The following is an 18,451-nucleotide window of genomic DNA, read 5'->3' on the forward strand; positions in this document are numbered from 1 at the left end:
CACTTAGTTTGGACCCAAGTGGTTGAATTCTGCCTGCCTGGGATGTCTTGGAGGCAGTTTGTTTCCCAGGATATAAGTAGAAGAAGGAGAAAGGCCCTTAGGTTCTTAAGTTACAAGAGTGAGAAATAGTAACAGTGGGAGCTGGGGATGTCCCTGACGACTCTTGCCTATATGTGGGACTCTTTTCCTCCTACTGGGTTGCCTTGTTTAACCTTGATGTGATAGTATGTGCCTGGTCTTATTGTGGCTTGTTATGCCCTGTTTGGTTGATATCCTTGGGAGGCCAGTTCTTTTTTGAGAGAAGGTGAAGGGGAATCTGGGGGAGAGGGGACCTGGGCTGGGGTAGAGACTAGGGGAAGAGGAGCGAGGGGAAACTGCAGTCAGGATGTAACAACATAAGAGAATAACAGTAATAAAAAAAGAATAAGAAATCAATACTATGGAGATGTCAGGTTTTTCTTTTTTCCGTTGTGATAAATCGGTTGTTTCCCCTAATCTTTACTGAAAACATAACAAAGAGTGGTTTATTATGATGAGTAGACAGGGATCATCCTATTTAAGTGTCTGCCTGGGTTCTGCTTCATGAATTGTTCCCTGTGCTTCCTGCCTGTCCTAGCATATGAGGTTAGGGAAAATGGTCAGCATTCCTTGGTGTCTGCTGGCTTTGCCTGTCCTTAGGGATGAGATGGTTCTGAGGGTTGTACAGAGTTGGGAGTGCGGTGGGGGTGTCAAGTGGGGAGAGACTTGGTTTTAGAGCACAGTATGTATCAATATGCACTAACAGCCTCATTTCCTTCTGCACACTTCCGTTTCTGAATTCATTACCTTTAACCCACTGGCAAAATAGTATGAGAAAAAACAAAATGACAAGTGAAGAGACAAAAATGAGTTTATATGGCATTCATACCTTCTGATAGTATTTGACTTTTCTAAGTCCAGTCCCCTTCAGGGACATCAGCTGAGACCCATTACGGTGCTTAGGCATTCTTTCCGTTTTGCTTTCCCCTGTTCATCTGTTTGCTTTTTTTCTCTCTTGTGGTGGTTTGACTGAGAAATGCCTACAATAGAGTTGCATATATGAACACTTGGTCCCCAGCTTGGTGGCCCTGTTTGTGAGGGTTGCAGAACCTTTAAAGATGGAACCTTGCTGGAGGAAGTATGGCAGTGGGGGCCGACTTTGAGAGTTGAAAGCCTTGCCGCCCTTCCGGTTTCCTCTCCACTTCCCGTTTCTGGCTGAAGGTGCTTCCTGCTCTGGTTCCCTGCTGTCATGTCTCCCTACCACTGTGGACTCTCTTTCTTTGAAACTGTGAGTCAAAAGAACCTCGTTCTTCCCTCAGTTGCTTTTGGTCACGGTGTTTTTATCACAGGAGCACAAAAGTAACGAGTACACTTCTTGCCCAGAGAGAAGGGGAAATACCTTAGTCTGGTTCTCTGTCGAATTTTTCCACAACACACTGTGTGTTCTCAACACAGTATACTAGAAACAATGAATAAAGGAAAAATCTCCTAGACACAGCTGTGAATTTTACTAGTTAAAAATAATTATTAAGCAGCCTCCGTGTGAAGGGGAGGCAGCTTTAAAAAAAAAAAAAAAGAGTAAGATGTGAGGCCTTACAGCTCCGAATGGCCTGAAAACGTCCCCGTTTATTCCTTGTATCAGGATGTTGGCTTTTCTTCTCAATTTACTCCAATCTGGTTCTTGCTTTTTTTCTCTCTTTTTAAATGATAGATCCACAGACAATTGTTTTTAAAGGAATGGAATAAAGAATGGGGGTTTGGAAGGGACACATATAAAACTGCCTTTTTTTTTTTTTTTATCTGAAGCAATTACTGTGGGGATAAACAACCTTCTTTCAGATACAGCAATCCTATAAATAACAGCAGAATTCTTGGTGTCCTGGCAGTGTGAGGCATAGCACAGGACCAGTGTTATAGATTGTTGCCTGAGAGAAATGATGGGTTACAAGCTACTTCTGGGATAACGAATTAGCTTTAGTTAGCTATCCAAGAAGTTGAACTACTAGATTCAGAAAATTAAAATATGTTAAATATGCTAAAAAAGAACCAAACAAACTCCCCAAATCAAAAAAACATCAGCAACAACAACAACAATAACAACAAAAAACCCCATGGTGACAAACAATAGTTGAGAGAATTGGGAAAAAAAAAAACAAGTTAGAAAAAAACAGTTTATTAAGTAATATCATATAAATAACGTTACAAAAATTGATTTGCAAAAGGCATATTTACTCTTTGTGAGAAATCACTCTTTAAAGTTGCATTCTTTTCAAATTTATAAGACTAATAAAAGAAAACCAAATAAAAGAAGCCATGTCAAGGAGTGGTGTTATCTGTCATTTGACTACAGCAGAAGGCCCAGCCACACTGAGCCACCTCATTCTTCAAACACAGAAAACTTTGCCACCTAATGCATAAGGCTATGAAGAGCTGCCGAACTAGGCACATGGATGGAAGTCAGCCTGATTGTTTCCATCCTCCTGTTTGTTCATCTTGCTGAAGATAAATGGATAGAGGACTCTGGCCAGTAGGTCTTCAAAGGGTGGCATAAGCTTCAGTTTATACTTGAATTATTTTTTAAGTAAGAACAGTCGAAACCAGAAAGCCTTTATTTTCTTGGTTTAGAAATCACAAGTCACAGTAGGAGAATGCCAAACTGCCTTAGCTTGGTATTAGAGAAGACGCACAGCGCTTATTACAAGGCCTATTCTGATGCAGCTTCCTTTCAAAGCAGTAAGAATAATTGCAAACAGAACAGCACAGTGGGTTTGAAGTGTTCCTACGTTTCTTCTGAGCAGATCTATTGGATGTTTGTTGTATAAGCATTCCCCATGAGTGCCGAGTGATTCTACATATGGGTTTTTTTAAATTTTATTTTATAATAAACACTAAACTAATAGATCATAGAAAACTAAAAGCTTACAGAAGGTGCGCCAGATATATTTACATAAATAGCATAGCCTCACACGAAAGACCAAGATCTCATTACAGCGGGATGCTTTTTCTACAACATTGAGTCCATTTCTCATTTGTCAAATAACGTCATTTGAAAGGACATTTGAGTTTGTGGTTCATGTTTTTTTTCTTTCTTTCTTTCTTTTAATGGAATTAAGCAACTTGTAAAAGGTCTTTTGAAATTAATCTAATAACTGGATGTCTCCTCGGCTAAGTGCCCCAGTCCTGTCTGAAATATGGCGGGTAATGGTCTTTGTTTCCGTTTGACCTCCTTTTAACACTTTCATCTGGTGGCTCTGGCCGGCTAGCGTTCCCCCCAAATTAAAAAATGAGAATGCACCATAAATAAGGTATTACAAAATGGGGAGATTAAAGATTGTCTCAGCAATGCTTAAATTAAATCGATGATGCAGAGACCATAAACTCCTGGCTTTAAAAATGAGCTATTTCTTTATTAACTTTTAACAAGTCTGTGAGCCAATGTATTTGCTTTCTAACAGGGTATTGCTCTTTACATTAAATATTGTCAGGGTCTGGTATTTTTAGTAGAGAATTATCCCTTTTGAAAATTATTCCATAAAGGCGTCAAAGGAAGATTAAAAACTCTGCAACCATGATCGTCACTGAACTCTGAGAAGACCACAATGTAATTCCACTGTCTGGAAAAGAAAACATACTTGTCAGAGCTTAGGATGCAGCCTATCTGAAGACTGTCACACCAATTATTAATCTTTCTGCTTGTATAATCTGATAAAGAAGGTTGGGTGGAGTGTTAGTTTAAATACAGTGAACTGCCTATATCCTGAGACCCCTTCTACAATGTGAGAATTAAAAAATGATTTCATCTAGATAAAATTACACCAAAATGAAATGTTTTTTTTTTTTTTAAATGGAGCCTGTCTTTTAAAATAGCAAAGATTTTGACTTTTTAGAGTGTTTTTCCAAAGTCATTATGCTGCTTCAAACAGTAATTGGGGGCTAGGAGAATTTATTTGGTGGTTGTATTCATAAAGAAAAGGGATTTATTTGATTAGGACAGGCACCTCGGTCAAATACTTAGCTTGCACCCAGGAATCAACTCTGCTATTTCTTTTTAGCTGTTATGTTTCTATGATGTTCAGGGCTACAGAATCTAAGAATGCCTTGTTGATATTTTATAAATCATTTTCCTCTAGGAAATACCTGCTTCAAGATAAAGCACTATGTAGAATATTATTCATGAGACACACAAATTACATAATGGAAACATTAGGAAGTTATTTTGCCTTCTCAAAACTTGGATCTTCTGAGATCCAGAGTCAGTTTCTTGTATAACACTTGAGAAGTGGAAATGAAAACTAAGCCACGTATTTTTATCCTGAATTAAAATGAAATCACCAGCTTTGTTCCATCCGAAAATAGAGTGACTCTCTAGCCGAACTTCCAGAATGTAAAAGTAGGGAAGCTGTATTTACAGTGCCCAGATTTCCACTCCTAGGGTCTTATGAAACGATCCACACCTTTTTTCTGTTTGATTTATTTGAGGGCAAATGTTTTCAGATTTTCTGAAGAAAGCAGATATAAAGTGAGGGAGTTTTAACCTAATGCACAATGGCTCAATGCTCTTTAAAAATCTCAGCTTATTCTAGGAATCATCATAAGAGGTTTAAAGACCCTCTTTCTGTCGAAAAGAGGTTTAAAGAAAAGTTAGACAGGCGTCAGTGCTCTTGAAACAACCTTGTATTACTAACCAATCTGCTTATGTTCAACAAAGCAAATGTTAAAGGTGGACCCCTCCCACTCTCTTGCCACCCTCATTGCCTGTGTCTGTAGATCAAGACACAAATAATATTGAAAACTGGGCTGAAAATGATGTCCCCCACCCAGAACAACATTTCAAGTTGACTCAGGATTAATCACTGAAAGAAAGCAGCCTATGGGGAGGTTCTTGACCTGGTATTTTGGTGGGAAGCAGAACTGCAGAGAGAGAGATGAAGTTGGAGTTCCCATTTTCTGTGTGATGATTCTTAGGAGGCAAGAGTTTCTCTCAAGTTGACACCTACAGGGCTCAAGTAATTTAGTCTCTTGTGGATTTGCTTCACCAACAATCTTTGTGATAAGACAATAAACAGTTATTTCAATATTAAGTCATACTCATCTATTCTTGGTATGATGTGTAATTTTCAGGGTAAGATAAAAATACTTTGACCAATTACATTGTAGACAACTCAACTTCCTTTCAAGGAACAGTTGCACTCAGAGGAGAGGTCAACTTTATCCCAAAAGGTTGGAAATTGCTCTTGTCAGCCCTTGGAAATTTAACACCAAATTTCACACCAGAAGCTCAAAAGGGCAACTTTTGATAATACCTTTCTTTTTAAGAACTATGTTTCTTGGTTCAATTTGTCACCTAATGTAAGATATAAGATAGAGTACTCTAATTTTACAGTAAACTGTGTAAGGTGCGGCTCTTGTGATTCCTAGTAAGTCTTATTAATCTTCTGTGGCCATCTTTTTCATTACTTACCTGTGAATATAATACATACTGACCCATTTCAGTGAAGCCTTCTTGTAGCATTTGTTTGCATTCCTCTGTGTGTGTGTGTGTGTGTGTGTGTGTGTGTGTGTGTGTGTTTGAAGAATTAGAAAAATAAAACCTAAAAGCTGAAATAGCCTAACATGAAATACTCATTACTGTTCAGGGCATCCCATCATAAAGTTGTTCAGGAAATACAAAGGGCAATGTGGTTGTAATTTTTTTTTAACCATATTCCAAATTCCACATTTCTCCTGTTCCACAGGTGCTACCTTTACTACCTGGGTAACATACCTACTTAAAAGACAACTAAGCAACAGTGTTTTTCTAAACAGAAAATGTGTTGATAAAACCTTACCCTGAAATGGAAATGATACTAAGATTATCTCTATAAAATTAACAGTAATTGAAAACAAATTCCTATGACTATTAAGAGAAACCAGCATATTCTTAAGTATATATTATATATGTATGTACAGAGCCTTTTAAAAAAGTTTTCAAACGAGGATGTTTTCATTACAGTACTTTGGAAATTTCTGATGACTGCATAATATGAGATTCTAATGGGGAGAGTCATTAGAACGGCCATATGAAATAAATGATTTGAACCTGCCAGAAGGATTAACTGGGTTCAGTTGGGTCCCCTGGATAATAACTGACTAAGAGAGCCTAATTGCATAATTACAGCAATAATAGATTGGATGGATTTTATATTACTTTTCTGTCATAGTTGAGACCATTACTTTATCATCAGTTCAAAGACAAAGATGGTAGTGTTGCTACAGAAGCCAGCTTAAATGCAGTGGGCAAACATGGCTATGTTTGGAAATCAACTGTCACTGTAACACGAGTCTTAAGCTTTCTTGCTGAAGGGGATCCTCTCTCTTCTTCTGTGAGAATTGTAGGAGCATGGAATGCTGGCTTTCACCAACATCTCAGTGCCATTCATTTCTCTCCCTTGCTGCAGTATAGGGATGCAGATGTCTCCAAGGGCAAAGGGCAGGGGTTAGGTTCAAATGTGGCTGGCTCTCACCTTCCCCTTGAACTCTAGGGTGGGATATTCAATCTACTAAGCCATACTAAGTCAAGTTAATTATATAAGAAGTATTTGAAGAATATGAATTATTGTACTTCACACTGATACACTCAGATATAGTAGGATAATAGCAACAACAACTACAGACAAAGAGTTAACATTTGCCTCAGGAAATTCTCTCAAGGACGTTTATATTAGACCTACTTCTCATTAGTTTACTGATAGTTGAAAGAATTAAGGGATCCGGGATACTTGGTGGCAAAAACCTTGAAATTCCCTAAATATGTCCTTTGTTAATTTTTTTTTTTTGTAAAGCTATTTCTCTTTTTCCCTTTGTTTGGTGTGATGGTGAACCTTTTATGTTTATCACATGCAACAAAATCATGTCAGGGAACACAGCTTTGTCTTTCGTTATTGTCTTTGAATGACACCATTTGACTTGCTTCTAAAACATCTTAAAACACGGAAGGATTTGACATTATGGGTAGTTGTTGGTGCCAGAAACACCTCTTCCAGCACAGACAGGATGCCCCAGATACCACTTTACATTCCTTGACACACACACAAACCCCTCCATAGCTAATTATCTCCTTGACAGCTGATAGACCAGGAACAATTTTCCAATTCTACCTTCCCTTTTTTTTATACTAAAACTATATTTTTATCATTAAAGTATGATCCCTTCTTCCATTAGCATATGAAATGTGCAGTAGGAGCATTCAGCTGACTGGAGACCATAAACGAAAGTAGAGTCTAGGCCATCAGTACGTAAGGGGTGTGGCCAACCTGCTCTAACGGAACAAGGGGAAAACGGGGTTCCTGCCTCTCCTCCCACCGCATGCCTGCTGGGCTAACTTGGTTAACTGCATGAACTAAAAAATAAAAATTTGCCTCTTGGAAGCTCATAAAAGTGTACTAGAAAAAAGTCTCTAACATTGGATCCACACGGACTGCAGCCATTGACTTTTGGAACGGGTACAATGGAGAACCCCTCACGGAACAGTGGATAAATAGAAAGGAATAGCCACGTCACATAGTCCAGTGTCATATTGGAAAATGAAAAAGGCAACAGATTAGGAGTCCTTGTCACTGTCCATCCCTCCGTACATATCTGCCAGCTTCTTGAACCGAGGGCCCCAGTCACTCAAATAGTCATAATCTTGGTCTCCATCTGTGGTCACTGATTCCAGTGAGCTCAGGGAGTCAGCCACCGAGCCGGTGCCTTCGTAGGCATAGGTGGCCAAGGAGTCGTAGGGAGGGGCTGTTGGGTCCGTGTCATTTTCCTTTAACCTTTGGTTAATGAAATCTCTGACATCTGTGTTGTCACGAGCTGTTGGAGTCCGCCGTGGTAGAAAAAGAGCTTCAGGCACAATGTCCCTGCGCGATTTGCTGTCCTCCATGGCTTCAGGGTTCCTCAGGGTTCCGATATCAAAGGCCTGGGTGTCTTCCTCTCCGCCACCTTCGTCGTTGTAACTGACAATGTTATCTCTGATGTCCTCTTTGGAAATGATCAAAGGCTCTTTCTTTCGCTGCCGCCTCAGAGCTGCGAACAGCACCACTGTCACTGGAAGCAGAAAGCAAAACAGAAAGGAAGGAAAGTTAATTTGCCACCCAATTAACGTCAGGAAGAAACACTGCTCCAACCTGCAGCTTTAAAAGTTCTGAAAATGCAGGCTCAACTTTTCCCAGCGTTAAGGATGCCTTTATCTCTATCCATAATCAGATTGGGAGCTTGGAATGTAGTGTTTTAAAGAGGGCTATACTTTAACCAGGGGATAAAATACTATCATTTTTTTCAGGACTTCCTTCTTTTTTCGCCTTTGAAAATGTAAACTACTTTCAAGGTAGGACAAAAAATAATAATAAAAAAAAATTGGAGCCACAGAGAAAGTACTGCGATAAAAGTGCAAATTATGCCAAGCACCTAAAATGCTCCAAAACTGGATAAAGAAAAGGCTGGCACCTTTGGGATGTGTTGAAGGCTTCACATAACTCCACATCTAAAATAACTATTGCGCTATGCCTTCCTGCTCCCCCACCCGAAAAAAGTGTGAAATTAGTTTAAAATCCCAAGCAGACATGTGAATGTTTGCATACCTTCCCACACACACGCACAAAAAAAATATTATTACAGATAGAACCCAGAGAGACCCAGATTCCAAAAGCTAGTCTGGGCCTCAAGCTCAGTCAATTAAATAGGGCAGATAATTACACACTTCCCATATGATTTGTGTTTGAGTTAAAGAAGCATATTTATATGATATTTCATTTTCAAAGACTTATGTCCCACAAGTTCATTGGCCAGAATGTCTGTTTTGTGGACATATTATTATTTTCTTCTTCTAGATTAGAGGCAAAGCTAGAATTATGTTTAAATGGCTTCAGATCTTTCTTCACAGCTGGTTGGCAGAACAAAGCTGGCTACCTGTAGAGAGACACATCTACCTACAAATGGACCTATGGGTAGAAAATAAACCAGCAACAGTTTAAAGAGAAAGTGGCCATCCAGTGCAGAAAATGCATCTCCAGTCCATGTTTGTCCAGTGGCATTTACTATAGGACCCATTACATGGTCCAGTTTTTATATGCCATGAAAACTGAATTCTTATAACAATGTTTAGGAGACAAGTATGTCTTGCTCCCAGTGACTAGATTTACATACTCACTTGTCTATATGTTATCCTTTCAGATATTAATAATATTAGTACTTGGCTACCTAGAGAGAGATTTCTCCATACCAATCACTGTGCTAAGTGCATTTCATACTCAGCCACAGTTAGTCATTGTAATAGACCTATGACTATTAACCATAGGTAAGACCCCAGTTTATGGATGAGGAAGTTGAGGTCTAGAGATGTCACATGCAGCAGGCATTCAAATCCAGGTCCACCAGACTAAAAAGGTTGCACTCTTACCTGCCATGCTGGGAGCATTTTGCCTCTTTCCTAAGGAAAGACAGTTTTCCCATTCTCAAGTGTGTGGCCTTGTAGCCGTCCATACTCCCTGTGCTTGTCAGAGAGTGTCCCGTTGCCTCCACTGTCTCATCCACCCAGGGCATCCATTCATTCTCTCCATAAATAATTAGTGTCTGCTTTGGGCCAGGTACAGTTCTAGGTACTACCAGTGAAACATGTGGATGGAAAGAAAGCCCTGCTTCAGAGCATGGGCAGATGTTTGGGGACCATTGGACGGAGAGAGAAAATAACAGGTATAACAAGCCATAAATTATTAGAGGCTGTTAACAGTGCAGTTTGAACAAGAAGAGGCAGAGGAAGGCAAGGAAGATGGGGAGGGCTTCACTGATTGTTCCATGGACTGTGCATGTTTGTGCCATTTCAGGATCGACAGGAGGAACTATCCTAGGTGCCCCCTTGGCAAATGGGTAACAGCTACAGCCCCTAGGTAGGTCTCTGCTTGTAGTGTTTGGGGAACGTGCAAGAGTCATTGTGGCTGGACTAGAAGGAGCCAAGGAAAGGGTATGGAAAGAGCTATGCCCCAAGGGACCCTGGTGGCTTTGGTAAGCTTTCAGCTCCACCTTGGGGGGAGGGGTTGGAGACCTTTAGGTCTTAGGTGTAGTCTTCCTTTTATACTGTTCTCCCTTGTGATGTGGTATGGATTTGCAAAAACCAGGGATGTAGGTATGTCAGGATAACACTAGGGATTAGAGGATAGACTTCAGCCATCTGCCCTTAAACAACTCAACTGTAATGTACATGAGTTCTTTCCATTCTTAAAGGCAAGACAGCAAACATTTTTCACTCCGTCGTATTCCAGATTAAAGTACTCAGATTTTAAAATTTCAGTTCTCTGTTCATCTGAAATTGTAGCCATCGTGAGACGTGAGAGAGGGGATAGTCAAAGCCATAGGTGCCAGTGCTCATCCACAGTTTAATTCTATGGTGAGAACTACCTACATCTTCTGTTAGCTTAGCATACACCTGACCAACTTGATGGGAGATCTTCATGAGAACTGACTTTTGTAAGTGGGTACCGGGCTGGGACAGAAGCATTTTGGATTCATCTGTGCAGTGCCTTTCCTGGGGATTGGATTCTTCTTTCTCTGGCCTCTGGGGGCAGGAGGACAGCAGCAGGATTTCAGGGGTGGGGAAGGGAGAGGGAAAGATGTGGTCAATTTCATGCTTCAATCCCATTATAGAAGTAATTTGACCTCTTAAAGCCCATATAATTCTCTGTAAAAGGAAAGTAATAATACAATGTCTGGGGCTGTCATGCGAAATGAGTTAGATATGAAAAATTTGCAAAACTCTAAATTGCTATATAGATTAGATGTAATTGTTGTTGGGATGCTTGAATTTTTTTTTTTTTTTTTTTAGATTTATGTATTATTATAAGTGAGTACACTGTAGCTGTCTTCAGACCACCAGAAGAGGGCGTCAGATTTCATTATGGGTGGTTGTGAGCCACCATGTGGTTGCTGGGATTTGAACTCACGACCTTCGGAAGAACAGTCCGTGCTTTTACCCACTGAGCCATCTCACCAGCTCGAAATATTTCATTTAATATTCCTACATGTATATAATGTATTAGGCCAAATCCACTCCAACACCCTCCCACCCCAACTCCAGCTCCTTCCCTATATACTCTTTAACTTCTGTTTGAATCTTTTTACTGTTTTTTTTTTCTTTGAGTAAAATACTAGATTCCATGGGAATCACCCAGGGACATTTTTTTTTTTGTGGTGGGAAAGTACCCTATCCCAGAACTACATCCCTAGGCCAGGCTTGCTTTTGTACCAAATTTCCTCATGAGGCAGTGTGGATTTCTTTCTCCGGCAACCTCTCAGCTTTGTCTCTAATCTTTCTGATCATCCCAGTTTAAGTCTGATGTCTTTTTGAGGCTGGAAACTGCACTGTACTCCCGATGCTCACAGAGAACCTAGGGATTAGGATGGGTGGACTATACCTGCTTGGAATGAAAGGCCCGGGTATAGCACTGAGTACTACCACCTGTCCCCTGTTCCATGTGTGCCTTGACCACATGGCTTACTTCATATCTTGATGCCTTGGCTCTCATATTCAAGACACAGATACATACATACACTCCAGGTAGTTCCGAGGAGCAAGAAAAAAAACATTTGAAGCACCTGGTGCAGCACTTAGTCTACAGCATGAGCCTAGTTAAGCTAAAACTCATTTTCTTCTTTTTAAAAAATTATGTACAGAATTCCCAAAACACTAGACAAGGTGTGGGAGGTACCAAAGCCAATTAAGAATAATGAAGACACAGTGAGTTTATTGCAGGAAAAAAAAAAGTGAAAGGGGAAGATAAAATAAGTTATCGAGTAGGAAAAAGGTAGAGAAGAGAAAATGGACCAATGCCTGTAGATCTGTAAGTCAACATGTCATAGAGATGCACATCTATGATTATGGCTGCTCTATACACAACTTCCAGGAAACAGAGCCAGCCCAGATGTCTAAATAGATGGAGAAAACATGATGCATATACACAATGGGATTTTATGCAGCTACAAAGAAAAATGAAATCATTACATTTTCAGGAAAAACTGACCAAACTGGAGATCATTACATTACTTGAAATAAGTCAAGTTCAGGACGAATCTTGTATTTTCTTCTACATGAAGAACCTCGATTAGCATTATATGTGTGCACATATTCATGCATATGTATTTATATCTGTGTGTGTGTTTAACTGTGTGTAGGAGTGTAGGTTACAAATGTAGAAAGGGTCTAATGAGGGGGGAGGAGGAGGGTAGGGAGTGAACTGAATATATGAAAGAAAGTGGAAAGGGGCTGGCCGGGGAAAAGATAGGGCAGCAGGGAAGAGAGAGGGTGGGAACCAAGTATGAGGACTCGTGCGTATGAAGAATCAGCTTGATATGTACATTGCTTTGTATGTTAACCATAAAAAACCAACTAAGCCTGTAAAAATAGGAGGACTGAGAATGTCGAAGTAGTAAGGAGAGGGTTAGTAGGTAAAGGCTGTTCCTCCTTCCGCTGGCTCTGCCCCCTGCCCCCACCCCAGGTCGTCTGGACACTTCTTTTCGATGAAGAACAATGATCAAGTCCTCCAGGTTTTACCGATGCACAGAATTAGGGAAATTAATATGCCTTTGTACACTGTCGGTCGGTGCTACAGACCTTCTGATCGAATCTTGCTTGAGATGAGGACTGTGGTTCTGAAGTCGAGTTTCCAGTCTTCTGTTGTAGTCGACAGCACTGATTAGGAATGAGAAACATTTTTCTTGTAGAAACGCAGGCCCTTTTTTATGTTTCTCCACTGTTATCCAGGCACTGTTATTGGAAGGGGTTTCCTCCTGGTAACATTTTCTTGCTTGCTTTGTAGAGAGGGTCTCATGTATCTTAGGCTGGCACAAACTTACCAAGTAGCTAAGGATGACCTCCAATTTCTGATCTTTACTTTTCAACCTTTCCAGTGATGTGATTACAGGTGTCAGACTTGGATCTTTCATTTTTAAACTGAAGTTGTTGAGGTTGTAAAACCAAACCTTGTTTTTATTTTTAAAAATTTAATTGTGTTTTTTTTATGTCCATGGGTGTCTTGTTTCTGTGCATGTCTGTGTACCACATGTATGCCTGGTGCTGGATTCCTGGGAACTACCATTAAAGATGGTTGTGGGAAATCAACCTGGTCCTCTGGAAGAGCAGCCAGTGAGTGCTCTTAACTGCTGAGCCATCTTTCCAGTCCCTTACGCTCAGTTTTGGAAGGTATATATTAACTGATATTTGATGTTTTACTTGACTAATAGTCAAAGGCTTGTTAAGTTTTTTGAACTTAGGTTTTCTTGGCTTAATCAGTTGATTAGAATTAAAAAAACAACACTTGTATCTTTGTTAGACCTTGTGTTGGCTTTTACTTCTTTGAGAAAATTCATGGGAGAAAGACAGATCTTGCTTTATGGATTCAGAGGCTTTGCTCCATGGTCTCGTGGATCTACTGCTTTTGAGACTGTGATGAGGCAAAGAGTGATTGTAGCAGTAACATGTGGCAGAAGAGGCAGCTCATCTCATGATGGACAAGGGAAAGAATGAACTAAAGGGTCCAGGGACCAGATATATCCTTCAGAGGTATGCCAGGTGTCATAATTTCTTCAACTGGGCCCCACATCCTAACAGCCCATTCAACTCTGACCTCATCAGCACATTGATCATTTAGTGGTGTTATCAATTCCTGATCCAGTTCCCTCACAGTTGTCCCACCAACCGGGGACAATCTCTCCAACACATGAGCTCTTGAGGGAAAGACTTCATATCCAAGCCATAACCAGTCTTGGTTTTCACTTTTATTACATTAGTTTCTTTGGGATCCAAATTTGCTTCCTAATGATGGGAGTTATTTAGTAACAATCTGAAAATTATAGACATTCCATATGTGGTAACCAAAAAGCAATGCTAAGTGGGTAGTTATTCCATTGTGTAGCTCAAATTAACTTTGTTTCATGAAGGAAAAATGTCGTACTTTTCTTTCTTCCTGTGTGTGAGAAGGAAAAGTGTCCATCACCCCTTTCCAGTTTTCTGTTGATCTTAAACATTACCTTGGAGAAGGTAATATTAGTCACTCGCTCCATGCTGGCTGACTTGCACTCTTCAAAATCTACCAGCATTTGCCAAGTTAAATATTGACAACAAACAGAACAAACAGGGTACATATAGATATTGCTTTCTAATTCCCCTGAGATGCATTTCAGTAAGAGAGACAACATATTCTTCTGATGAAATGGCACCCTGGGCAAGCAAAGACATGGGCACATATCACATCTGTTCATTCTTCAAAGCCATTAATTCTTTTTTAAAGCAAAAACGAGTTCATGTTTGAATAACACAGATTCTCAGCATATGACTCTACTCACCTAGATCAGGCTGTATGTCTTACTGGGGGAGGCGGAAAAATCTAGAGTGTCACAGTAACAGTGTGTGCCCCTCACCAAGGGGAGATAGGATGCAGGGAGAAGCAGTTTACCTAGTAGGATCACGATGCACAGAAGGATGGCCACCAGAGCCCCTGTGCTCAGACCTGTAGGGTGGACGAGGGCCTCGGCGTGGCAGGACTGCATGTTTCCATGGTGGTCACATGCACAGACCCGGACAGTCACTGTCCCAGTGCTGCTTTGGACTGGGTAGTCGTTGTCTGAAATGACCACAGGCAGGAGATAGGTGCTCATCTCATGTCTGTTATAGCCATTTTTCCGAGTTAGGATCCCTGCAGTGTTGTCTGGAAGCAGAAAGCAAAATGGTGAGTGTGTGGATAGTACGTTATTCATTGAATAGGTTGTGATGGAGACAGATATGGATGGAGATTGAGATCCAGCCCTGTAGGGACTTGAATAAAGGGAAGGTCGGGGGCTTACTTACCTTTGTTGTCTTGTATGGTAAAGTTTGAGCCACTGGCTGCCTCTGGGGCCAAAGAGAAGGAAAATTGGTGTCCACTGTAAGGATCGTCCTTGTCAACAGCGTGCAGGGTCTGAATCAGCTGCAGTAGAAACCATAAGGTTGTCACAAAGGGTCAGGGCCCAAAAGTGTTTCCTACAGTTTGTTTTTTGTTTTTTTTTTTTTGTTTTTTGAAATTGCTTAGTTTTACAGTTTGTAGTTTAATGAAAATGACTGCCCTTAAAAAACCACCAATGCATTCCATTCAAAGAACTCTCTCTTTGCTGTAGGATCCATTCAGCAAACAGTGTGGTATTCACCCAGACTTCACTTCACTATACACCAGAGCCCCTTCCTAGGTTGTGAGAATCTGAATGATCTCCAGACCTTGCCAGAAATCCCCACAGGGCAAGATCACCAAGGCTGCGAAGCACTGCTGGAGAGTGATACCGAACTCCTAAATGTCTCAGTGGTTACTGACAGTGTTGCAGTGTAATAAAATGGATGTATTCTGGATAGCCTGTGCAAAAGCATGATCTTCTTATGCTCCTAGGTTAGCAACTTGGGAAAAAATTATAAAGAAAATGAATGTAAAAAAACCTCAATAACTTCAGCTTCCACTTTCCCTGCCCTTCCTTTGTGCACTTCTGTTTTGACAAAGTACAGTGTAATTTCTCTGTCACACGCTGCAAAGACCCATCTCAGGTGGGTGGCAAACGGGTGAAGCAGTAAAACGTTCATGAATTTGTATTACTTTACAGATGGGCAATGTAAATAAGTAAAACTGTGAATTATAGGCAATTGGATAATATGTTCTAGTTATTATTTTCAAGTACATATGCAAATTAAGCTATCTGTTCACCAATAAAGATTTTATTCCAGCAACACTATGACTAATCTATTTTAATGAAAACTTAAGACTGATTTGGAATCCGCGTCAGCCTTGGAGACTGATGAACTTCCAGTTCTTAAAAACTATTTGTTCTCTTATGCAAGTTAAACATTCATCTTGTCTTGGTTATTATTTATGGTATTAATATCCTTGGCATCCACTTCATAGATAATTCAAAAGGAGCCCTCTGCTGTGTGTATCATCTCAATTATTAGATCTAAATTAATCTGACTTCCAAGCTGAAGGTGCTTTTTAAAATACAACTCACCTGATCTGCCTTTGCTTTTTCACAGACAAAAGTTTCATAGAACTCAGCAAATTCTGGGGCATTGTCGTTGACGTCGAGAACTTTAATATATAGAGGCACGCGGCTGCTTTGCTTTGGATTATCTGATGCACACCAAAAAGAAAGAAACAGGCATTTTTGTGTCAGTCACCGTTTCTCCTTGGACGACAGCAGCCACCTACTCTCATTCTCATCCTTGTGCGCTAATCCCCAGGTCTGCTGGAGGACGGACTTCAGGTCTGAGGGGCAGAAGTTAGGAGTTCACGCTTTCTCTTTCTCCACTTAACCCACATCTATTTGAACGTTCATTTAATAAAACCTTCCTGAAACATCTGACACCTAATATGGGCTGGTAATTGTTTTGGGTGCTGGGTCAGAAAAGAGCTAAATAAATATAGTGAGTTTTAGGTAGTCATTCTGATGTGGAGATAAACACACATATGAACATATGCTGCTCCAGAGGGTGAAATGAAGCAGCGAAAAGGGATGAAGAGAGATGGAGTTGTTATGTTGTGTGGGATAACCTGGGATGGAGGCTCAGAGGCACCAGGTTCAGATATGACCGAAGAGAAGGAGCGAGCCATGTGGAAATGTCTAGATTCCCAAGGAAATAAAACAGCAAGTAGAAAGGCTTTGGAGTAAGTGAAAGCTGATTTTATATGAGCACTCAGATTTTCATTTGTTGAAGGTTGTTAACAAGTTCTGACAACAGTATTAAGATCTCTAGTGTCTATTTTTCTCACACTATTCTCTCAAAGTTAAAGTGGCTGCACATAAATTGTGATATGTCTCAGTCACCCATATTTTCAAATATATTAGAGAAACATTAAATTCTAAAAATAGAAAATTTTAGGGATAAACCTAAAATATACATAAAATGACTAGTAAAAAGCTAAATTTCATGGTTATTTGAAAAATGGTTATTTGTAGTAGAAAATTATTTTGTAATTTTAAAGCTTTAAGAGTGTACTGTTGTTGGTGGTCTACTAGTCCCTTAGCACAAACTCTATAATCTAAATTCCTATCTTACAAATGCCTAATGAGGAGCCCTTATCACTATCAATGCTGGTGCCTCCTTTGGTCCACATTGGCCATTTATTATTCCACCCACTCTCCTTCAGAGACTTCACATCTCCTGAGTTATGATGGCAAAATGGAACTATAACAAACCATTTGATATGGAATATTTTACAGCAGATATCCAACTGAGATAAAAGTATTTATAACTTCAGAAATTAAAAACAAAATCTAAAAGAGCTATATACTTCAGAAGCCTATTTTATTTTATTTTATTTTATTTTATTTTATTTTTTTTTGGTTTTTCGAGACAGGGTTTCTCTGTAGCCCTGGCTGACCTGGAACTCACTCTGCAGACCAGGCTGGCCTCGAACTCAGAAATCCGCCTGCCTCTGCCTCCCAAGTGCTGGGATTAAAGGCGTGCGCCACCACCGCCCGGCTCAGAAGCCTATTTTAAACACTAAAATATTATTTTAAAGATTATCCTTTTTTATGTGCTTCTGTCTAACAGTACTCACTGTTCACATTAACTTCCATTGAGTAAAATAATTTCATTTAAAATGTATTTTTTGGCACTATTTTTCTTTGCATTGGATTTCATGTTGTGTGCCATAAAATTCATTCTAAACATTTTATTGATTATTTTGTGCTTTATATTGCTTGATTTGATAGACTGTAGGAGAGTGATGATTTGTAGCCCTTAATTTGTAAAGATTTTGAAATAAAAATTCTATAGAAGGTTAGAAAGAATATCTAAAAGGTGTTGGCCAATACCTACAGTCCCTTGTTTGCTCACACAATATTTGAGAGTCATTTTTTCAGGTGTTTTTGTGTCTTTCTAGTTTATGATCTTTGGGAAATCATATCTACCATTCTATTTAACTTGAAAGATATATATATATAATATATATATAACCTCTATATGTATAATATTTATATAAAGTATCCATCTATACATATATCTATCTATCCATCCATTCATCCATCTATCCATCCAGGATTTCTCCCTTGTAGACCTGGCAATCCTTGAACTCAAAGAGATCCACCATGCCACCAGGCAGGCTCAATATATTTGTGTGCATGTGTGTGTGTGTGTGTGTGTGTGTGTGTAGATCCCAGACTTATGTTGGGTATATCCCGTTATCACTATCCACCTCACTGATTGCTGAATGCTTTCCTTGTCTAGATCGCCAACTTGCCCTGGAGACCCCCTATCTCTGCCTCCTGAATGCTGGGATAACAGGCAGCCACCACATCTGCCCAGCTTTCATGTAGAATTTGGGGATCCACACTTTCCTGCTGGACCATCTTTCCAGCCTGGAGAGATACGTTCTTATTTCCAAACTGCAGAACATTCAGTTTTTCT

At 39.9% G+C, this 18,451-nt stretch overlaps 1 protein-coding gene and 1 long non-coding RNA gene across 4 annotated transcripts in view; one reads left to right on the forward strand and one right to left on the reverse strand.

Moving 5' to 3' along the window:
• Window positions 1-1,224: 1,224 nt before the first annotated feature.
• Window positions 1,225-16,406, forward strand: LOC116083619. The gene is made up of 2 exons (XR_004115804.1): window positions 1,225-1,306; window positions 16,076-16,406. It is a non-coding gene; the product is annotated as an uncharacterized LOC116083619 (long non-coding RNA).
• Window positions 2,176-18,451, reverse strand: part of Cdh6 (cadherin 6) — a 139,014-nt gene continuing 122,738 nt past the window's right edge. For 2 of the 3 annotated variants that reach the window (XM_031360400.1, XM_031360402.1), the window contains 4 exons: window positions 16,051-16,172; window positions 14,876-14,993; window positions 14,484-14,735; window positions 2,176-8,088 (listed from right to left, as the gene is read on the reverse strand). In XM_031360400.1, the coding sequence (XP_031216260.1) occupies window positions 7,598-8,088; window positions 14,484-14,735; window positions 14,876-14,993; window positions 16,051-16,172 (983 nt within the window). In that variant the 3' untranslated portion in view covers window positions 2,176-7,597. Of the gene's footprint in view, window positions 8,089-14,373; window positions 14,736-14,875; window positions 14,994-16,050; window positions 16,173-18,451 lie in introns of all 3 variants that reach the window. The other variant, XM_031360401.1, reaches the window with a different exon arrangement.

This window comes from Mastomys coucha, unplaced genomic scaffold (genome assembly GCF_008632895.1).
Source record: "Mastomys coucha isolate ucsf_1 unplaced genomic scaffold, UCSF_Mcou_1 pScaffold8, whole genome shotgun sequence".
In the NCBI taxonomy this organism is placed as follows: domain Eukaryota; kingdom Metazoa; phylum Chordata; class Mammalia; order Rodentia; family Muridae; genus Mastomys; species Mastomys coucha.